The following is a 15,114-nucleotide window of genomic DNA, read 5'->3' on the forward strand; positions in this document are numbered from 1 at the left end:
ATCATCCTGTTCTTTCATAAGACGAGCAATTTCGGAAGATATTTGAGAAATCTCATATGCTCCGGGTGAAACTGTTATCGTTTTGTATCCACTTTCCGGATTATAACTAAACTTGTCATTTTTCTCAGTGATATGAAATCAGGAATTATAAGTTTCCATCGACAATAAAGATGCCTCAAATTCTTTTGTTGGGTCAAGTTGTAGTGGCTATGGAAATGAAGATGTGTGGTCGCTTGTTGTGAAATTAAAACTCAGGATTGTGCTTCTCATCTTATTTAATATGAGATAAAATGTCTTTATATTGATATTTATTCATTATTTTCAGGTTCATCAACTGATATAAAATGGCTGATGCTTCATTAAAACAATTATTTCCAGCCTTCTTACTACCTAACAACAACAGCAGTCTATTTACTAATTGTGATGGGTCATTTGGAAGAAAACTAACACCTGAACCAAGGATACTAAAAGCCTGAATAATGTGTTTCTCCTTCTCATTCTTGCTACGTTTATAAGAAAGACGAACCCTATAATCAACAGAGTTCAGCAGATCAATATATACTCTATCATCATTATTTTTCATATGATGGTTCATCAAAATACATTAATTCATTCCTCACAGTTGAAGCTTGTCTTCCATCTTTTGTGAGAAGGAACATTAATCTGGGGGTGAGTTTAACAGGGGGTTGAGCAGACCTCAAAAACCTTATTCATCATTTAATATCAATTCCTTTTCCAGAACAAGATGAAATATTGCTGGTTGTTCTGTTGGAATGAGTCCTGCTTTTGGTTTTTGAATCCGCTGAATATTCATTGTTTTGAAGAGCATTCACAGTATAATCAGGTGGTCGATTGATCTCTTCCAGTTGTTGAAATACACCTTCATCATCATATTCTAATTCTCCAAAATTCTCTAATTCTTCCTCCGTCATTTGATCAAAATCTTTGAACATTTGAAGTTTTTTAGGAGTATATTCTACTGTGGAAACATCTTTCATTTTTTCTTGGGAAGTTTTTAAAAGTGGTTTAAAAATTTTCTCTTGTTTTCTTTCAAATGCTTCTTCACCCGTTAGTTTCTGTCTGCGTTTCTTCCTTATGTCTTCCTGTTGTTTTACAACTTTTGAAAGCAACTCTTGATGTTCCTCAAATCTTCTTGCTCTTTCTTTCGCATCCATTTATTTATTGGAAAATATCATTTAATGAATTGTAAAGATCAACAGGAAATTTTCCTTTTCTTCATCATCCAAGTAGATGTGTTCAACTAAATCCTTTTCTTTAAATATTTCATCAAATTCTTTATGAACATTAATACGAGTTGCAATTTCTTCTTCACTAATACTTGCATCTCTGCTTTTCATACGTTTGTGTTGAGTTTCTTCATCAACATCAAAACCGAATGATAAAATCTTCACTCCGCTCAGATGTTTAATAATTTGTCTCGTTCCTTCTGGATGAGTTTCTAATATCCCAAGACCACCAGATTTTAGTTTCTTTAACTCACTCTTACAATGTGAATATTTTGTTGTCCCAAGAGAAACCTCCTCAAATATTTGACCTTCATTCCTCAATCGCATATGTTGCTCCACTGAAATATCGTGATAATCTTCACCTTTTACTTCTCCAGGTCTTATTGCTCGAGTTGTTGTTGATACAATGCGTATCACGGGGTGTTTTTTGAGTAAATTTTCAATATTCTCATTTGTACCAAACAAGAACCTTGATTTATGAAAGTTTTTTTTCCAGAAGCAGATTTACCCACAATATTTATAATAATAGTTGTCATTTATATATGTAATTGTTTATAAAATAAAAAAAATATATCCCTTAATTTCTCATCTTGTTTCACAACAATATATTTATATTTTTCAGTCGTGTGCTTCATGTAATCCCCAAATTCCTTTTTACTCCATAATGGAGAACAATTTTCTTTCCAAAAATTATTTATATCTATTGAATTTAACTTGAATAAAATTAAAGTATTGGCATTGTTTCTGATGGAACGACGAGGAAGTTGAAAGTACGATTGACGAAGATAAATACAATTACAAGAAGAACGTCTCCCTCTCGTGTAGTCGCTGTCCATTACCGTTTGGTTTCTCTCATTAACACAATCATCAAAGATAACGAGGTTCTTTTTTGATTTATCCAAATCTTGGGGAGACGGTGTATCATCCGTATTATCACGAAGAATACAAGTTATCGTTTTTGATTTCTTTTTACATCTCTGTGTATCACAAAATAGTTGAATTATATCTTCAATGTTATAATCATTTAGGTTTTTTTGAAGTTTAAATAAACCGATTATATATTCTTTTTGAAGACCAGCATTAAAACCTTGTGAGAGTAGTTGATACTCTGGTTGAAAACTCGACTTTGTGAAAATTATTAAATTATCATAATCGAAAAAGTTGGGAGTCAGGAGCATCTTCAAAAGTAAGCAGGTTTTTCCACATCCGCTTGAACCAACTATGAGACATCTTAATGAAATTGGAAGATTTTTATGATTGTTAAATTTTATCTTATTTTCCCAAATGGGTAAAAAAATCATTCATTGATATATTTGGAAAACAGGTTATTTAATTTATTATTGGCTTTTTTTAGAAACTCTATATTTTATCCTAAGTTCAGGTTTAATTTCAAGATAATCCATTATTTTATTTATGCAATATCTTGTGTTGATATTTCCCTGAAAATCACATCCATAAATAATATATAACAACAATCCTTTGAACATTTCTCGAATACGTTCAGTTTCTTCCCTTGAAAGGAAAGGTGTGTTGTCACCCTCATACTTTACATGCATTTCTCAAATCAATCTTGTAAAGTAATTCATTTTTGGTGCAAATCTAAAAGAATTATTTTCCTTTTTAAATTTTTTATTATCATTAATTAGAAGATAATCACAGAATATACATTGTTAAAAGGCTTTTGACTCTGTTTAATCCCCATCTTTCACATGCAGGACAATTCTCAAATTTGTCATATGGAGAATCAGGGAAGTCAAGCATATTTACAAAGTAAAACTTCACTAAAACTGAAATTCATCTATACTCTCAGTTGCATATTGACTCGTATTTAAAATATTACCATCGATATCTATATACTTTTTTTCATTACCAGATTCAACTACAACATTTTTTATATTAAAGGTAATTTTAAAATGATCCTTAACTACTATTGAACGAAATGTCATTTCACCTGATATATTTACATCCTTGATTTCATCAGGATTTACATCTTTAGGGTTGTTGAAAAAAAATACAAATTTCTCCTTGCATATTACAGATGGTCTTATCTTTTCTTTCTAAAGCTTCATCCATAAGGTTTTTGTTTTTTGATATTTTTTCTTGTTTCATTGCTTTTTCTAGTTTTGAATATATTACCAGAAGGAGAGCAGAAACTTTTGTTCAAGATACTTTAATTGATGTTCTCCCAGGTAGACGAAAAGCACTTCCATTGAAGGAAATTGAAGAACTCTTCTTATCCACCATAATTGTTTTTATCCAATAGTTGTTATATTTATCTTTGTTCAATTTTACATTCTTGACATACTCCTCAGTATCTTTTACAAATGCAGAGATTGATTGAAACTTGTCTTTTGTGTCTTGAAACATTGTATTTATGAAGTGAAAAAGTTGGAGGATAAAATGGTTTTAAGCACAGATTCACCTTTCAATGAAACAAAATTTTCATCAAGAAAATTTTAGTTTAAGCAAAGTTTTATTCCACAAATATGGTGAATACAAGGTACTGCGATGTTTGTAATCACGAATATAAATATTCTAACAAACACCTTCAAACCAAGAAACATACATTTAATTAATTTCATCAAATATCTCCTCTTGAGTTGGAAAGAAAACATGGTGATATCTGCTCAAAGGATGTTTTGAAGAGTAGTTATAATAGACATCTTCAATCACAAAACACAAGAAAAATGAGTTTGAAGTAAAGGGAGACTATTATATTGAAAATACTGATGGAACATTTAAAGGGCATATAAGAATCAGGATTTTTCAATTTGGAGAACCCGGTCCATCATCAAAAGCTGAATCAATTCAAAATAGTGGAACCTGATGTTGAAAAAGTTATGAGAAAGACATTCAAAGAAATGGAAACTTTAAAGTTTTATATGGCAGTGAAAATGAATATGAAAAGACAAGATGAAGAACAAACTCCTTTTTTGAGAACAGATCTTCATTTTATATCATTTTAAGATTTTTTGAATAGTGGGGTTTATGAAGAACTATCAAGACAAGAGGAGGATGTTAATAATACAGTGGTAGGAAGTGGATTTCATATTTTTAAAAATCATCTTTTTAGATATTCACATTCTTAAGTCATACCCTCTTAAAGCTTCTTCTTATGTTGAATTACCAAAAGAAATAAAACTAAAGAAGGCAGTTGTTAATATTAAGAACAATGATAATAAATGTTTTTTCTGGTCTGTTCTTGCTCACTTGCATCCACCAAATTGTAATTCAGAAAGAGTAAAACAATAAATGAAATATGAGAATACCTTGGACATTAAAGATTTTAAATTCCCAATGCCACGAGCAGATATTCCAAAATTTGAGAAAAATAATAATCTTTCTATTAATATATATGGATTAACGGATACAAACAAAGTTCAAATATTAAAAATTTCAAACAACTCTAAAAATGAAGAAACACACATTGATCTTTTATATTTTAGTGTTGGAAAGAATTCACATTTTACATACATCAATAATTTATCAAGATTAATCTCTTCTCAGGTATTCAGAACAGCAAACAAAATATATCCTTGTAAGCGATGTCTTAATTCATTTCACACAAAAGAACGATTAGAACAACATTCAAAGTATTGTAGTAATCATAAATCATCGGTAATTACAATGCCTAAACCTGGTAAAAAGATTTATTTTGAAGATTATAATAAATCTATCATGCACCCATTTGTGATATACATTGATTTTGAATGTATCCTAAAAAAGATAAATATTGCTTCTCCTAATCCAAAAGAATCATATACAAATAAATATCAAAAACATATTCCTTGTGGTTTCTGTGATTATATCAAATCATCTGTTGGAGAAAAGTATAATTAACTTGAACATTATAGTGGGGAAAAAAGCTTCACAAGAGTTTGTAAAACGATTAGAAAAGGATTGTATCAGACAAACTAAATTAATGAAAGAAACAAATGAACCGATGAAATAAACCGAAGAAGAAAAATTAGAATTCAGAAAGAACAATGTCTGTCATATTTGTGAGGAGGAAATTGAGGAGTCTAAACTTAGGGATCATTGTCATCTTACTGGTAAATATAGAGGTCCCGCTCATTCCTGTTGTAATCTTAATTTTAAATTTCCTTCTTTTATTCCAGTCTTTCTTCACAACAGCACCAACTATGATGCACATCTATTTATAAATGAACTTTCAAAAACACCAGGGAATATTTCTGCCATAACAAACACAAGTTAAAAGTATATTTCCTTTACAAAAATGATATTCACAAAACCTTTAACTCGTATTCGGTTGCTAGATTCTTACAAGTTTATGGGAACACCACTGGCCAACCTAGCATCAAATCTATGCTCCACGGGGTCTTTTCCAAATCTTAATTCATTCTTTCCAAAAGAGGAAATTCAAACTAAAGAGGAAATTCAGATTAAAGAGAGAATTCAAAGTAAAGAGGAAATTCTAAATAATGAGGAAATTAATGAAGAAATTCTAATTATAAAGAAAATTCAAACAATGAATGAAATTCTTACTAAAGAGGAAATTCTGATGAAAGATGAAATTCTGATTAAAGAGGAAATTCTAACGAGAGAGGGAATTCAAACAAGGAATGAAATTCAAAGTTAAGAGAAAATTCTTTCAAGTCAGGGAATTTATCCTTATGATTATATGGATTTATTTATGAGATTTAAAGAAACACAACTTCCTTCAAAAGAAAGTTTTTATCATAACCTTTATGAAGAAGAGATAAGTGATAAGGAATATAAACACGCACAAGAAATTTGAAAAATATTTAAGATAAAGAACCTTGGAGAATATCATGATATGTATCTAAAAACAGATGTTTATTGTGAGCTGATGTGTTTGAAGCTTTCAGATCACTCTGTCATAATAAAAATTGTTATGGATTAGATCCTGCCCACTATATCACAGCTCCTGGTTTCGCTTGGAGTGCAATGTCAAAAATGACAAAACAAGATATGGATTTAATCAGTGATGTAGATGTGCTTTTGATGATTGAAAAGTCTAAGAGAGGTGGAATATCACAAGTATGTTCAAAAAGATATGCCAAAGCAAATAATAAATATCTTCCAAATTATGATAGTGAAAAAGATTGTAATTATTTGATGTATTTTGATGCTAATAATTTGTATGGATGGGCAATGTCTCAATCTCTGCCTTATGGTAAATGAGAGTGGGTGGAAGAAAAGGATTATGAAAAGGCTTTGATGAATATTGTTATTTCTTCTCAAGAGGAATTGAATGAGGAAGAAGAAGGTTATTATTTTGAAGTTGATTTGAGTGATCTTCATAATAAGCAGAAAGACCTTCCTTTTGCATATGAGAAAGAAACCCCAAAGAAAGAATGGTTAAGTGATTATCATAAAAGTTTTAATATTAAAGGCAAATCAACAGTAAAGTTATTAACAACATTCTTTGATAAAGAGGGATATGTTTTGCATCAGAGAAGCTTAAAACAGTTTTTGAATAGAAGGATTGAGAGTCGCTAAAATTCATAGAGTTTTAAAATTAAAACAAAGTCCTTGGATGAAAAAGTATATTAAATTTAATACAGATATGAGAACAAATACAAAAGTAAAATTTGAAGGGGAATTCTATAAATTGATGAATAATGCTGTCTTTGGAAAGACAAAGGAGAATGTTAGAAATAGGCAAAACATAAGATTTGCAAAATCTTGCAAAGAAGCTTCGAGATTGATAAATAAACCAAGTTTTAAGAGAGAAGAGGTTTTTTTCAGAGAACTTTTCTGCTATTCATATGGAAAAGGAAAGTATTGTAATGATAAACAAATTTGTATTGGAACAGCCATTCTTGATTTATCAAAGATATTGATGTATGATTATTTGTATAATGGCTTAAAGAAAGAGTATGGTGAAAATGTTTCGTTGTTGTATATGGACACTGATAGTTTTATCCCAGATATAAAAACTGATGATGTTTATCAAGATATGAAGAAAAATATTGGAGTATATGATCCAAGTAATTTTTGAAAGAAGAGAGTTATTTTCCAAAAAGAATGAAAAGGTAATTGGTAAGTTTAAGGATGAGTTGGGTGGAAAAGTAATGAGTGAGTTTATTGGATTGAGAGCAAAGGCATATGCTTATAAGTATGGTGATCAGATTGATCAGAGGTTAAAGGGAATAAAGAAATATGTAATAAAGAAATCAATAACTTTTAGAAATTATTACAATTGTTTGATGAATAAGAAAGAAGAATATAGGAAAATGGATACAATAAGAAGTTATAAACATGACATATATATATATATATATATATAGTGAAGAAGTAAATAAAAAGGCATTAGGAGCCTTTGATGAGAAGAGATTTATTTTCGATAATGGAATAGATTGTGTTCCATATGGATTTTGTATGATAGAGTATATAAAATAGATTGTGTTTTAACAATGGGAAGATGGGTTAGGGTTTCTTTAGGGCAACCGCCACGTTTTTTCAAAATATATAAATGGTCAAACCAAGTATAAATCAAACTAAAGAGTGGAGAAAATCTCAGTCTTTGTATATAAATGGAAAACATAATGAATGTGAAAACTATCAAATAAGTCTTATTGAAAAAATAACTAAAACAAAGGTAAATAAAACAAATAAGCGAATCAATTTAAAAACTAATAAGTTGGAGGATGTAAAGAAAAAAAATAAATATCCTTGAATGGACTGACAACTTTGATGGTTATCAATTGAACAATGAAAAAACAATTTACTATAATCTCAAAATGATATGTGGCTCAGGAGCTGGTCAAACAAGAGCATGAAGAGAAATTTCTCATTTCGTAATGGCACAAAATGGGTATCCTAAAAAATATAAAGATTCAAATGTTTTGTTTTTCAATATTTTAGATGGGGATTATTGTGCAAAGAAAATTAATCGATTGAAGGAATTTGAGAATGAACAAATCTTTCTTGGTTCAATGAGTGAGCAAAACAAGATGCATTGGTTAATTAAAAAAAAATTGTCCACCCATCCAGACAAGCTCCACCCGCACATTCACCCATCCACCCATTTATATCTTTGAATCTTATTTTATTTATTTATTTTACATTAAATAAATGTTCTTGCAGGCCAAACGCTGATCATGTTGGTCGACTTGTATTCAAACAGATCTTGAATTCATGAAAATGAATTTCCCACAGGGATTAAAGTCCCTCACCTTATCTGGTTTGTTCACCCGTGTCTGCCATCAGCCCACTCTGCAACCACCCTCCTCCAGGTCTTTATGCTCCTGCCTCTGGCTTGCTAAATTGTTGAAGAAATTCTCAATTCCTCCTGTACATGTCATTTATTAAAACAATAAAACATATGCAAATGTTTATACATGCAAAAACGAACACATGCAAAACAATATTAAAACAATAAAACATATGCAAAAACGAACAAGCACAACATATCCATATGGAAAATTCAGAGGCGCTTCAACAAGCAACAGTCTTCTTCTGATTCCAAAGTACATCGGAACATTGCATTCTCATATAGTGTTCAGTGAGATGAAGTCTGTTTTTCTTTCCCAGTTGCTAATGCCACCCTGACATGTTCAGGGTTCAAGATGGAGATCATTCCCAGCTTTGTGACAGCAGCAATCTGGAGGTCAGCTTAGTTTGGAAGGGCTGAGGAATATTTATGAACTAAAGGTTGATAGGAATTTTGTTTGATATTCAGAGATCAGAGAGGTGAGTTCAACCTCAGCACAGAATGACATCATACCATCTTGGTGCTTGGAGGGATCACATATGGCTCCGTGGTCTGGATTGAGAAGACGAGGGAAAGATTTATAATCTGAAGCTGAAGTGTAAAAACACATCTGGATATTTCCTGAAACCAGCATTCCATTGGGGCAAGAATAATATCTCCACCCAAACTTTGAGACACCAAAATAATTTCATGCAACAAAATCCCTTTATTAGCAAAATAAAATCAAACAATAGGTCAGGTCAGGTGTGGGAGCATGTGCCAGAATAGCACGTCGCTGCGTCCACTTTCAACCGGTACTCCAGGGACCTCCGTCTGGCCATCCCCCAGGCAGATGCCAGGCCCATCCCCATCTCCTTGAGATGCCGGTCAACCTGCTGCAACCACGAGGCACTTGGTCGGCCCATTGGCCTCCTACACTCACGAGACTCGCTCACTGAGAGAATCTGGTGAGCAGGATCATCATCAGGAAAACATGCCACATGTCCATACAGCCACAACTGACGCTCATGGACTCTGCAGGTAACAAATCTCATCCGAGTCTCTCTCAGCAACCGCTCGTTGGACACAAAATCCGACCAGCAATAGCCAAGGATTCTCCAAAGAGACCTGGTACCAAAATAATTAAGTCTCCATCTCAGATCTTTGGTCAGAGTCCAAGTCTCGCATCCATAGAGCAAGACTGGAAGCACCAAGGACCTGAAGACTCAGACTTTCGTCCTCCCGCACAGGTACCGGCAGCACCACACCCCATGATCCAGTGAATCCATGACTCCACAGGCCCGACCCAGACATCTAGTGACCTCTGACTTCACTGAACAACAAAAAATTTTTACTGGTGATGTGTAAAGTGATTTAGACTAATTTGGGTACGCTGATTTCAAAAATCATAACCGTTTTGCTGTATCACGTCAGGATTTTCAGTAACAGAAATATTCCCATTGCCTAGAAGTCAGGATTTCAATGAAATTTACAAAAATTCATTTATTCATTTATTTCATCATGAATGCTTCAAAATTATAGAAATTACAGAAAAACTCCACTAGAATGTAATTAAAAATGCTTTAGGCATTTGGCTTTGCGTTTGTGCTGCTCTGTGTCAGTTTCACGATGCAGGAACCAGCAGAAATCGCCCATCATGTTCGGGTTGTGCCGCCCTTGGTAACGCGTCTCCATGAGTGAAATCTCTTGGTGGAATCGCTCGCCGTGCTCGTCCGAGACTGCTCCCAAGTTGTCAGGGAAGAAGTTCAGGTGCTGGTGTAGGAAATGGATTTTCAGGGACATCCTGGAGCCAAGTTTCCTGAAGGACTCCAGCAGCTGCTGCACTATTTCTTCATAGTTGTCCGCGCGCTCGTTCCCGAAGAAGTTGTCCGTCACAGCTTTGAAGCTCCTCCACGCTGCCAGCTCTTTGGGGTTTAGAGTTGTCGGAAAAGTTTCGTCCTTCATAATCTGTCGGATTTGCGGTCCAACAAAGACACCAGCCTTGATCTTGGCCTCCGACAAGGTGTTGCCAAACTTTTCCTTGAGGTATAAAAACCCACGCCCATTCAGATCCATTGCCCGTACAAAACTTTTCATCAAGCCGAGCTTTATGTGGAGTGGTGGAAGGAAAACCTTGGCTGGGTCGACAAGGGCGACATGCTTCACGTTGTGTCGACCAGGTACATGCTCTTTTCGCTCTTCCCAATCTTTCTTCGTCCAGTGATTCTTGTCGTCTCTGCTATCCCAGAGACAAAGGAAGCACATGTATTTCGTGTAGCCTGACTGCAGCCCTAACAACAGCGCCACCACTTTCAAGTCTCCGCAGATGTGCCAGTTGAAGTCATTGTACTTGATGGAATCAAGCAGCTTCCGCATAGTCTCATAGGTCTCTGTCATGCCGAACGCGTGAGCCAGTGGGACTGATGGTTTCTCGTTGCCATTGTGGAGCAAAACAGCCTTCAAGCTGTTCTTCCCTGAGTCGATGAAGAGGCGCCAGTCTGCAGGATCGTGATCACATCCAAGTTCTTTCAACAGACCGTTGATGTCACTGCAGAATGTCATCGTGTCTTCCATTTCAAAGAACTCAGCCATGTCTCTGTGACGTGCTCTGAACAAGGATATCTTGGTGTTAGGTTCAAGTTGATTCCACTGCTGCAGCCTTGATCCAAGCAGCTCTGCCTTCGCCTTTGACAGTGAGAGATCTCTTACAAGATCATTTAAGTCTCCCTGGTTCAGAAGGTGTGATTCTTGATTGTCGGGTTCAAAAGGTTCATCATCACCATCCTCTTCACCACTGCTTACAGCTATGTTCTGATCAGCTGGAGGTGTTGGAACGGGGTTCTCGTCATCATGAGGCACAGGTTTACGAGCAGAGACGCAGTCAGCGTACTTGATGTGACCTTTATTCTTCTTGTTGAAGCCGGCGATGCTTGTGCAGCAGAAATAACAATCATCATGATGATTCTGCGGCTCACGCCATATCATGAGCACCGCAAATGGCACGCTCGCGCGCTTGCCCACCAACCACTGAGTCAAGGTTGTGTGACAGCTTGTGCAGCAGATGTGTGGTGCCCAGCTCTGTTCTTGGTCCCCCACCTTACACCCGAAGTAGTGAAAGTAGGCGGCCTTCATTTTCACTGCTGTAGATATACTTCGCTGTTGATCTTTTTTGGTATACCGACCACAGACATAACAGAAGTTGTCAGGATGATTGGTACAGGAACGCCCACTCATCTTTATCTGAAAGAAAGAAATATAACACAAGTTAACAACAATTGTACGAAATAGACATGTTAAAGACATATGCAAATTTCATTGAAATCCTGACTTCTAGGCAATGGGAATATTTCTGTTCCTGAAAATCCTGACGTGATACAGCAAAACGGTTATGATTTTTGAAATCAGCGTACCCAAATTAGTCTTAATCACTTTACACATCTCCAGTAAAAAAAAATTTTTGAAATTTGTTGTTCAGTGCTTACAGCCAGCAGAGACATGAATATCACTGCAAAGATAAGTGAATCTCTCCACGACTTCAACATCGTCACCACAAACAGACAGAGACAGGACAGCAGCATCCAAGATGTCATTGAAAGCCTGGATCTTAGTTTTGACCCAGGAAACCCGTAATCCCAGCGGCTCCGACTCCTCATTCAGCACCTCGAGGACCATCAAAAGGATATCTAAAGTCTCCGCAAAGATGACTGCATAATCTGTGAAATCAAGCTCCGAGATCTTGACATTCCCAAACGATGCACCGCAGCATGATCTCTCTGACATCCTCCCGAAAATCCAGTCCATATACGTGCTGAAAAGTGTGGAGTGGGGGCCAATACACACCCCTGACGAACTCCAGCAACAACTGTAAATAAGTCAGAGATGGTACCACCACATTTCACAGCACACTCAGTACCAGAGTAGAGTTCTGACATCAGATCGATCAGTTTTGGTGGCACCCCACGAAGACCAAGAATCCTCCAGAGGGCATCCAGATTCACCGAATCGAACGCTTTCCAGAGCTCAACATAGGCTGCAAGCAGCCCCTGCCGAAACTCTTGTCTGCGTTCGGTGAAGACCCGAAGAGCAAGGATACGGTCAATCATTGACCTCTTTGGTGTAAAGCCTGGCTGCTCTGGACACTGGTGCTCAAGTTGATGGTGGCAAACCCCATCAAGAATTATCTGAGCAAAGACCTTGCCCGGCACCGAGAGCAGCGTCACCCCTCGGTAGTTGTTGCAGTCTTGGCGATCATCCTTCCCTTCCCAGACAGGGACAACAAGGCTCCTCTTCCAATCAGTTGGGATGACGCCTGTTTTCCCAGCATAGCACAAAACTGCATGCAATGACATGAGTGCAGCATTTCCACCAGCCTTGAGAAGTTCAGCATGGATGCCACAGATCCCTGGAGCTTTACCGAGTTTAAACGGTTTCACCGCAGCCCATGTTTCCACAAGCGAAGGTGGACCACAGTTGATTGGAGGGTCAGCAACAGGGATTGTAACACCCTTGATGTCCAACTCGAGAGCTGGTGGATCAGTCTGGAACAACCGCTCAAAGTAACCAGCCCAGCGGGCCTTCACTTCAGACCCCTCTGTCAAGAGCCTTCTAGTCTCTGCTCTAACTGCAGTGTGCCGAGGGATGTGCTTAGATGAACACAATGCGCGAATTCCCCTGAAGCGGGACGACAATCACCTGTCCACAGGTGATGCTCTACCCCCTCACAGATTCCTCGCACATAGTTCTCCTTATCCACCATTTGGGCATGTACAGTTTTATGCCTCAGGTCCCTGAACAGCGCTCAGCTCTGCCATTCAGCCTGGCCCTGCAACTGTGGTCAATGGTATCCAGTGTCCCTTGTGAGACAAAATTCTTCATTGCCCTGTGGTGAGTTCCAAGACATCCCCCGGCAACATCAAGGATGGTGGTCTTGAAGGCACTCCACAACTCTTCAGGACCTCCCAAAGCACCCAGACTCTTCAAATCTCCACTCAACTTGTTCGCAAACACCTCAGCTACTCTCTCATCCTTGAGCTTGCCAACATCCAGCCTCGGCTGGGATGGTACCATTCTCCTGGATGTAAGGTGCAACTTCGGAGTTGCTACAACAAGCCGGTGTGTCGTATTGAGGAACTGAGCACTCCGGTAGACCTTGCAGTTCTGGATCATCCTCCAGCGACCGTCAACGAGGACATGGTCAATCTCCTTTGCCACAGCACCAGCGTTGCAATACCAAGTCCAGCGATGAGCTTGTGGGTGCTGAAACCATGAACTAGCCACCGTAAGTCCATGACTTCTTGCAAAGTCAAGGAACATAGTGCTATTCTGGTTCAGAGTCACTGACCCATGGGGACCAACACATGTCTCATAACCATCCCTATCAGTTCCAGTCGATGCACTGAAATCCCCCAAGACGAGAAGTGTATCTCGTCTGGGGCACTGATCAACCACAGACTCGAGCGTGGCGTAGAATGCATCCTTCATGGTGAGATCACTCACCTCAGTCGGAGCACAGACAGAGACCAGGGAAATGACACGGAAGGAGTGACGAATCTTTCGTCTCATACGCTCGTTGACCGGTGTTACCTCAATTATCATTGAGGTCAGCTTGTTGGACACAGCTACAGCAACTCCTTGAGTAAGGTAACCATCAGAGCAACCACACCAATAGTCGGTGTAACCACCAACCATTATCTCGCTGCAATCCGGTCTCCGAACCTCAGAGTACCGCAATACCGATGTCCAAACGCTTGAGCTCAGATGATAACAGAGACAGGTAATCATCCTCTCTTAGGGATAGGATATTCCAGGCACCCACCCGAAAAGGACCGCCTCAGGTAAATCCAAGGAGACCGCCGTCTGGTGGACGACACCTCAGCACCACTCCGACACACTCTCCCGCAATCTGACCCAGGGATGTTACCCCGTGGTTTCCCTGCTATCAAAGATTGGGGGTCTCGAAGGCATTGCCCCAATCCCGTCATCTGGTGAGCTGCCCTGCGAAGGGAAGCTGCACAGGAGGTACTCCCACCGAGTGGGTTTTAAGAATTTTTTTTTGCGTTTTTGCATTTTGCGGAATGAAGGGTTTTACGGTGGCTGGAGTGCAAATCCTGCCACAAACCTCCTAACAAAAAGTGAACCAACTGCTGGAGGACGTCCGCAGACACATTTGAGCACGAGATATGGATGGCCGTTGGCTGACAAGGAGCTCCTCCGTCCTTCGACAGGTTTTGTTTTTAATCCTGCTGGATGTCCATATCCAACCACCCTCCTCACGAAAAAACCTGGTGGGGGAGACGGTTTAGTCGCCGACAACCCGACCATGGAACAGGATAGTACAGGTTTACATGGTAATGCAATACATAAACAATAGGTGATGTTATTGTCCTGAAAAATGATTAAAGATTGCTTGAAATGTCAATCTGTTTTGGGCACCTTTACTGGGCAGATTGATAATCTTTCAACAAAGAAAGAGATAAGGTTGTATAAAATGCAAATATATATTATGATAACAAATACATGTTCAAGCACAGAGAATTTAAATAATCATGCCATATTTGAGTACATTTTTTCATGAAAGGGTTACAATACATTTACTTTTCAATCAAGTTAATTGGCAATATTTTATGAATATTTTCATCACCCTCAAACCCATGATGCAAATTCTAGAGAAATTTGCAGACTTCTCTT

At 37.5% G+C, this 15,114-nt stretch overlaps 1 protein-coding gene across 1 annotated transcript; it reads right to left on the bottom strand.

Annotated features, from left to right (window-relative positions):
- Positions 1-8,524: 8,524 nt before the first annotated feature.
- Positions 8,525-15,049, bottom strand: LOC147021190 (uncharacterized). Its single transcript, XM_085893684.1, has 2 exons — positions 14,546-15,049; positions 8,525-11,667 (listed from the first exon to the last, which is right to left on the bottom strand). The coding sequence occupies exon 2, from the start codon at positions 11,659-11,661 to the stop codon at positions 10,000-10,002; it is 1,662 nt and encodes a 553-aa protein (XP_085749810.1). The 5' UTR covers positions 11,662-11,667; positions 14,546-15,049; the 3' UTR covers positions 8,525-9,999.
- Between the last annotated feature and the right edge of the window lie 65 nt (positions 15,050-15,114).

This window comes from Eptatretus burgeri, chromosome 8, assembly GCF_056783735.1.
Source record: "Eptatretus burgeri isolate ZD-2024b chromosome 8, Ebu_testis_v1, whole genome shotgun sequence".
In the NCBI taxonomy this organism is placed as follows: domain Eukaryota; kingdom Metazoa; phylum Chordata; class Myxini; order Myxiniformes; family Myxinidae; genus Eptatretus; species Eptatretus burgeri.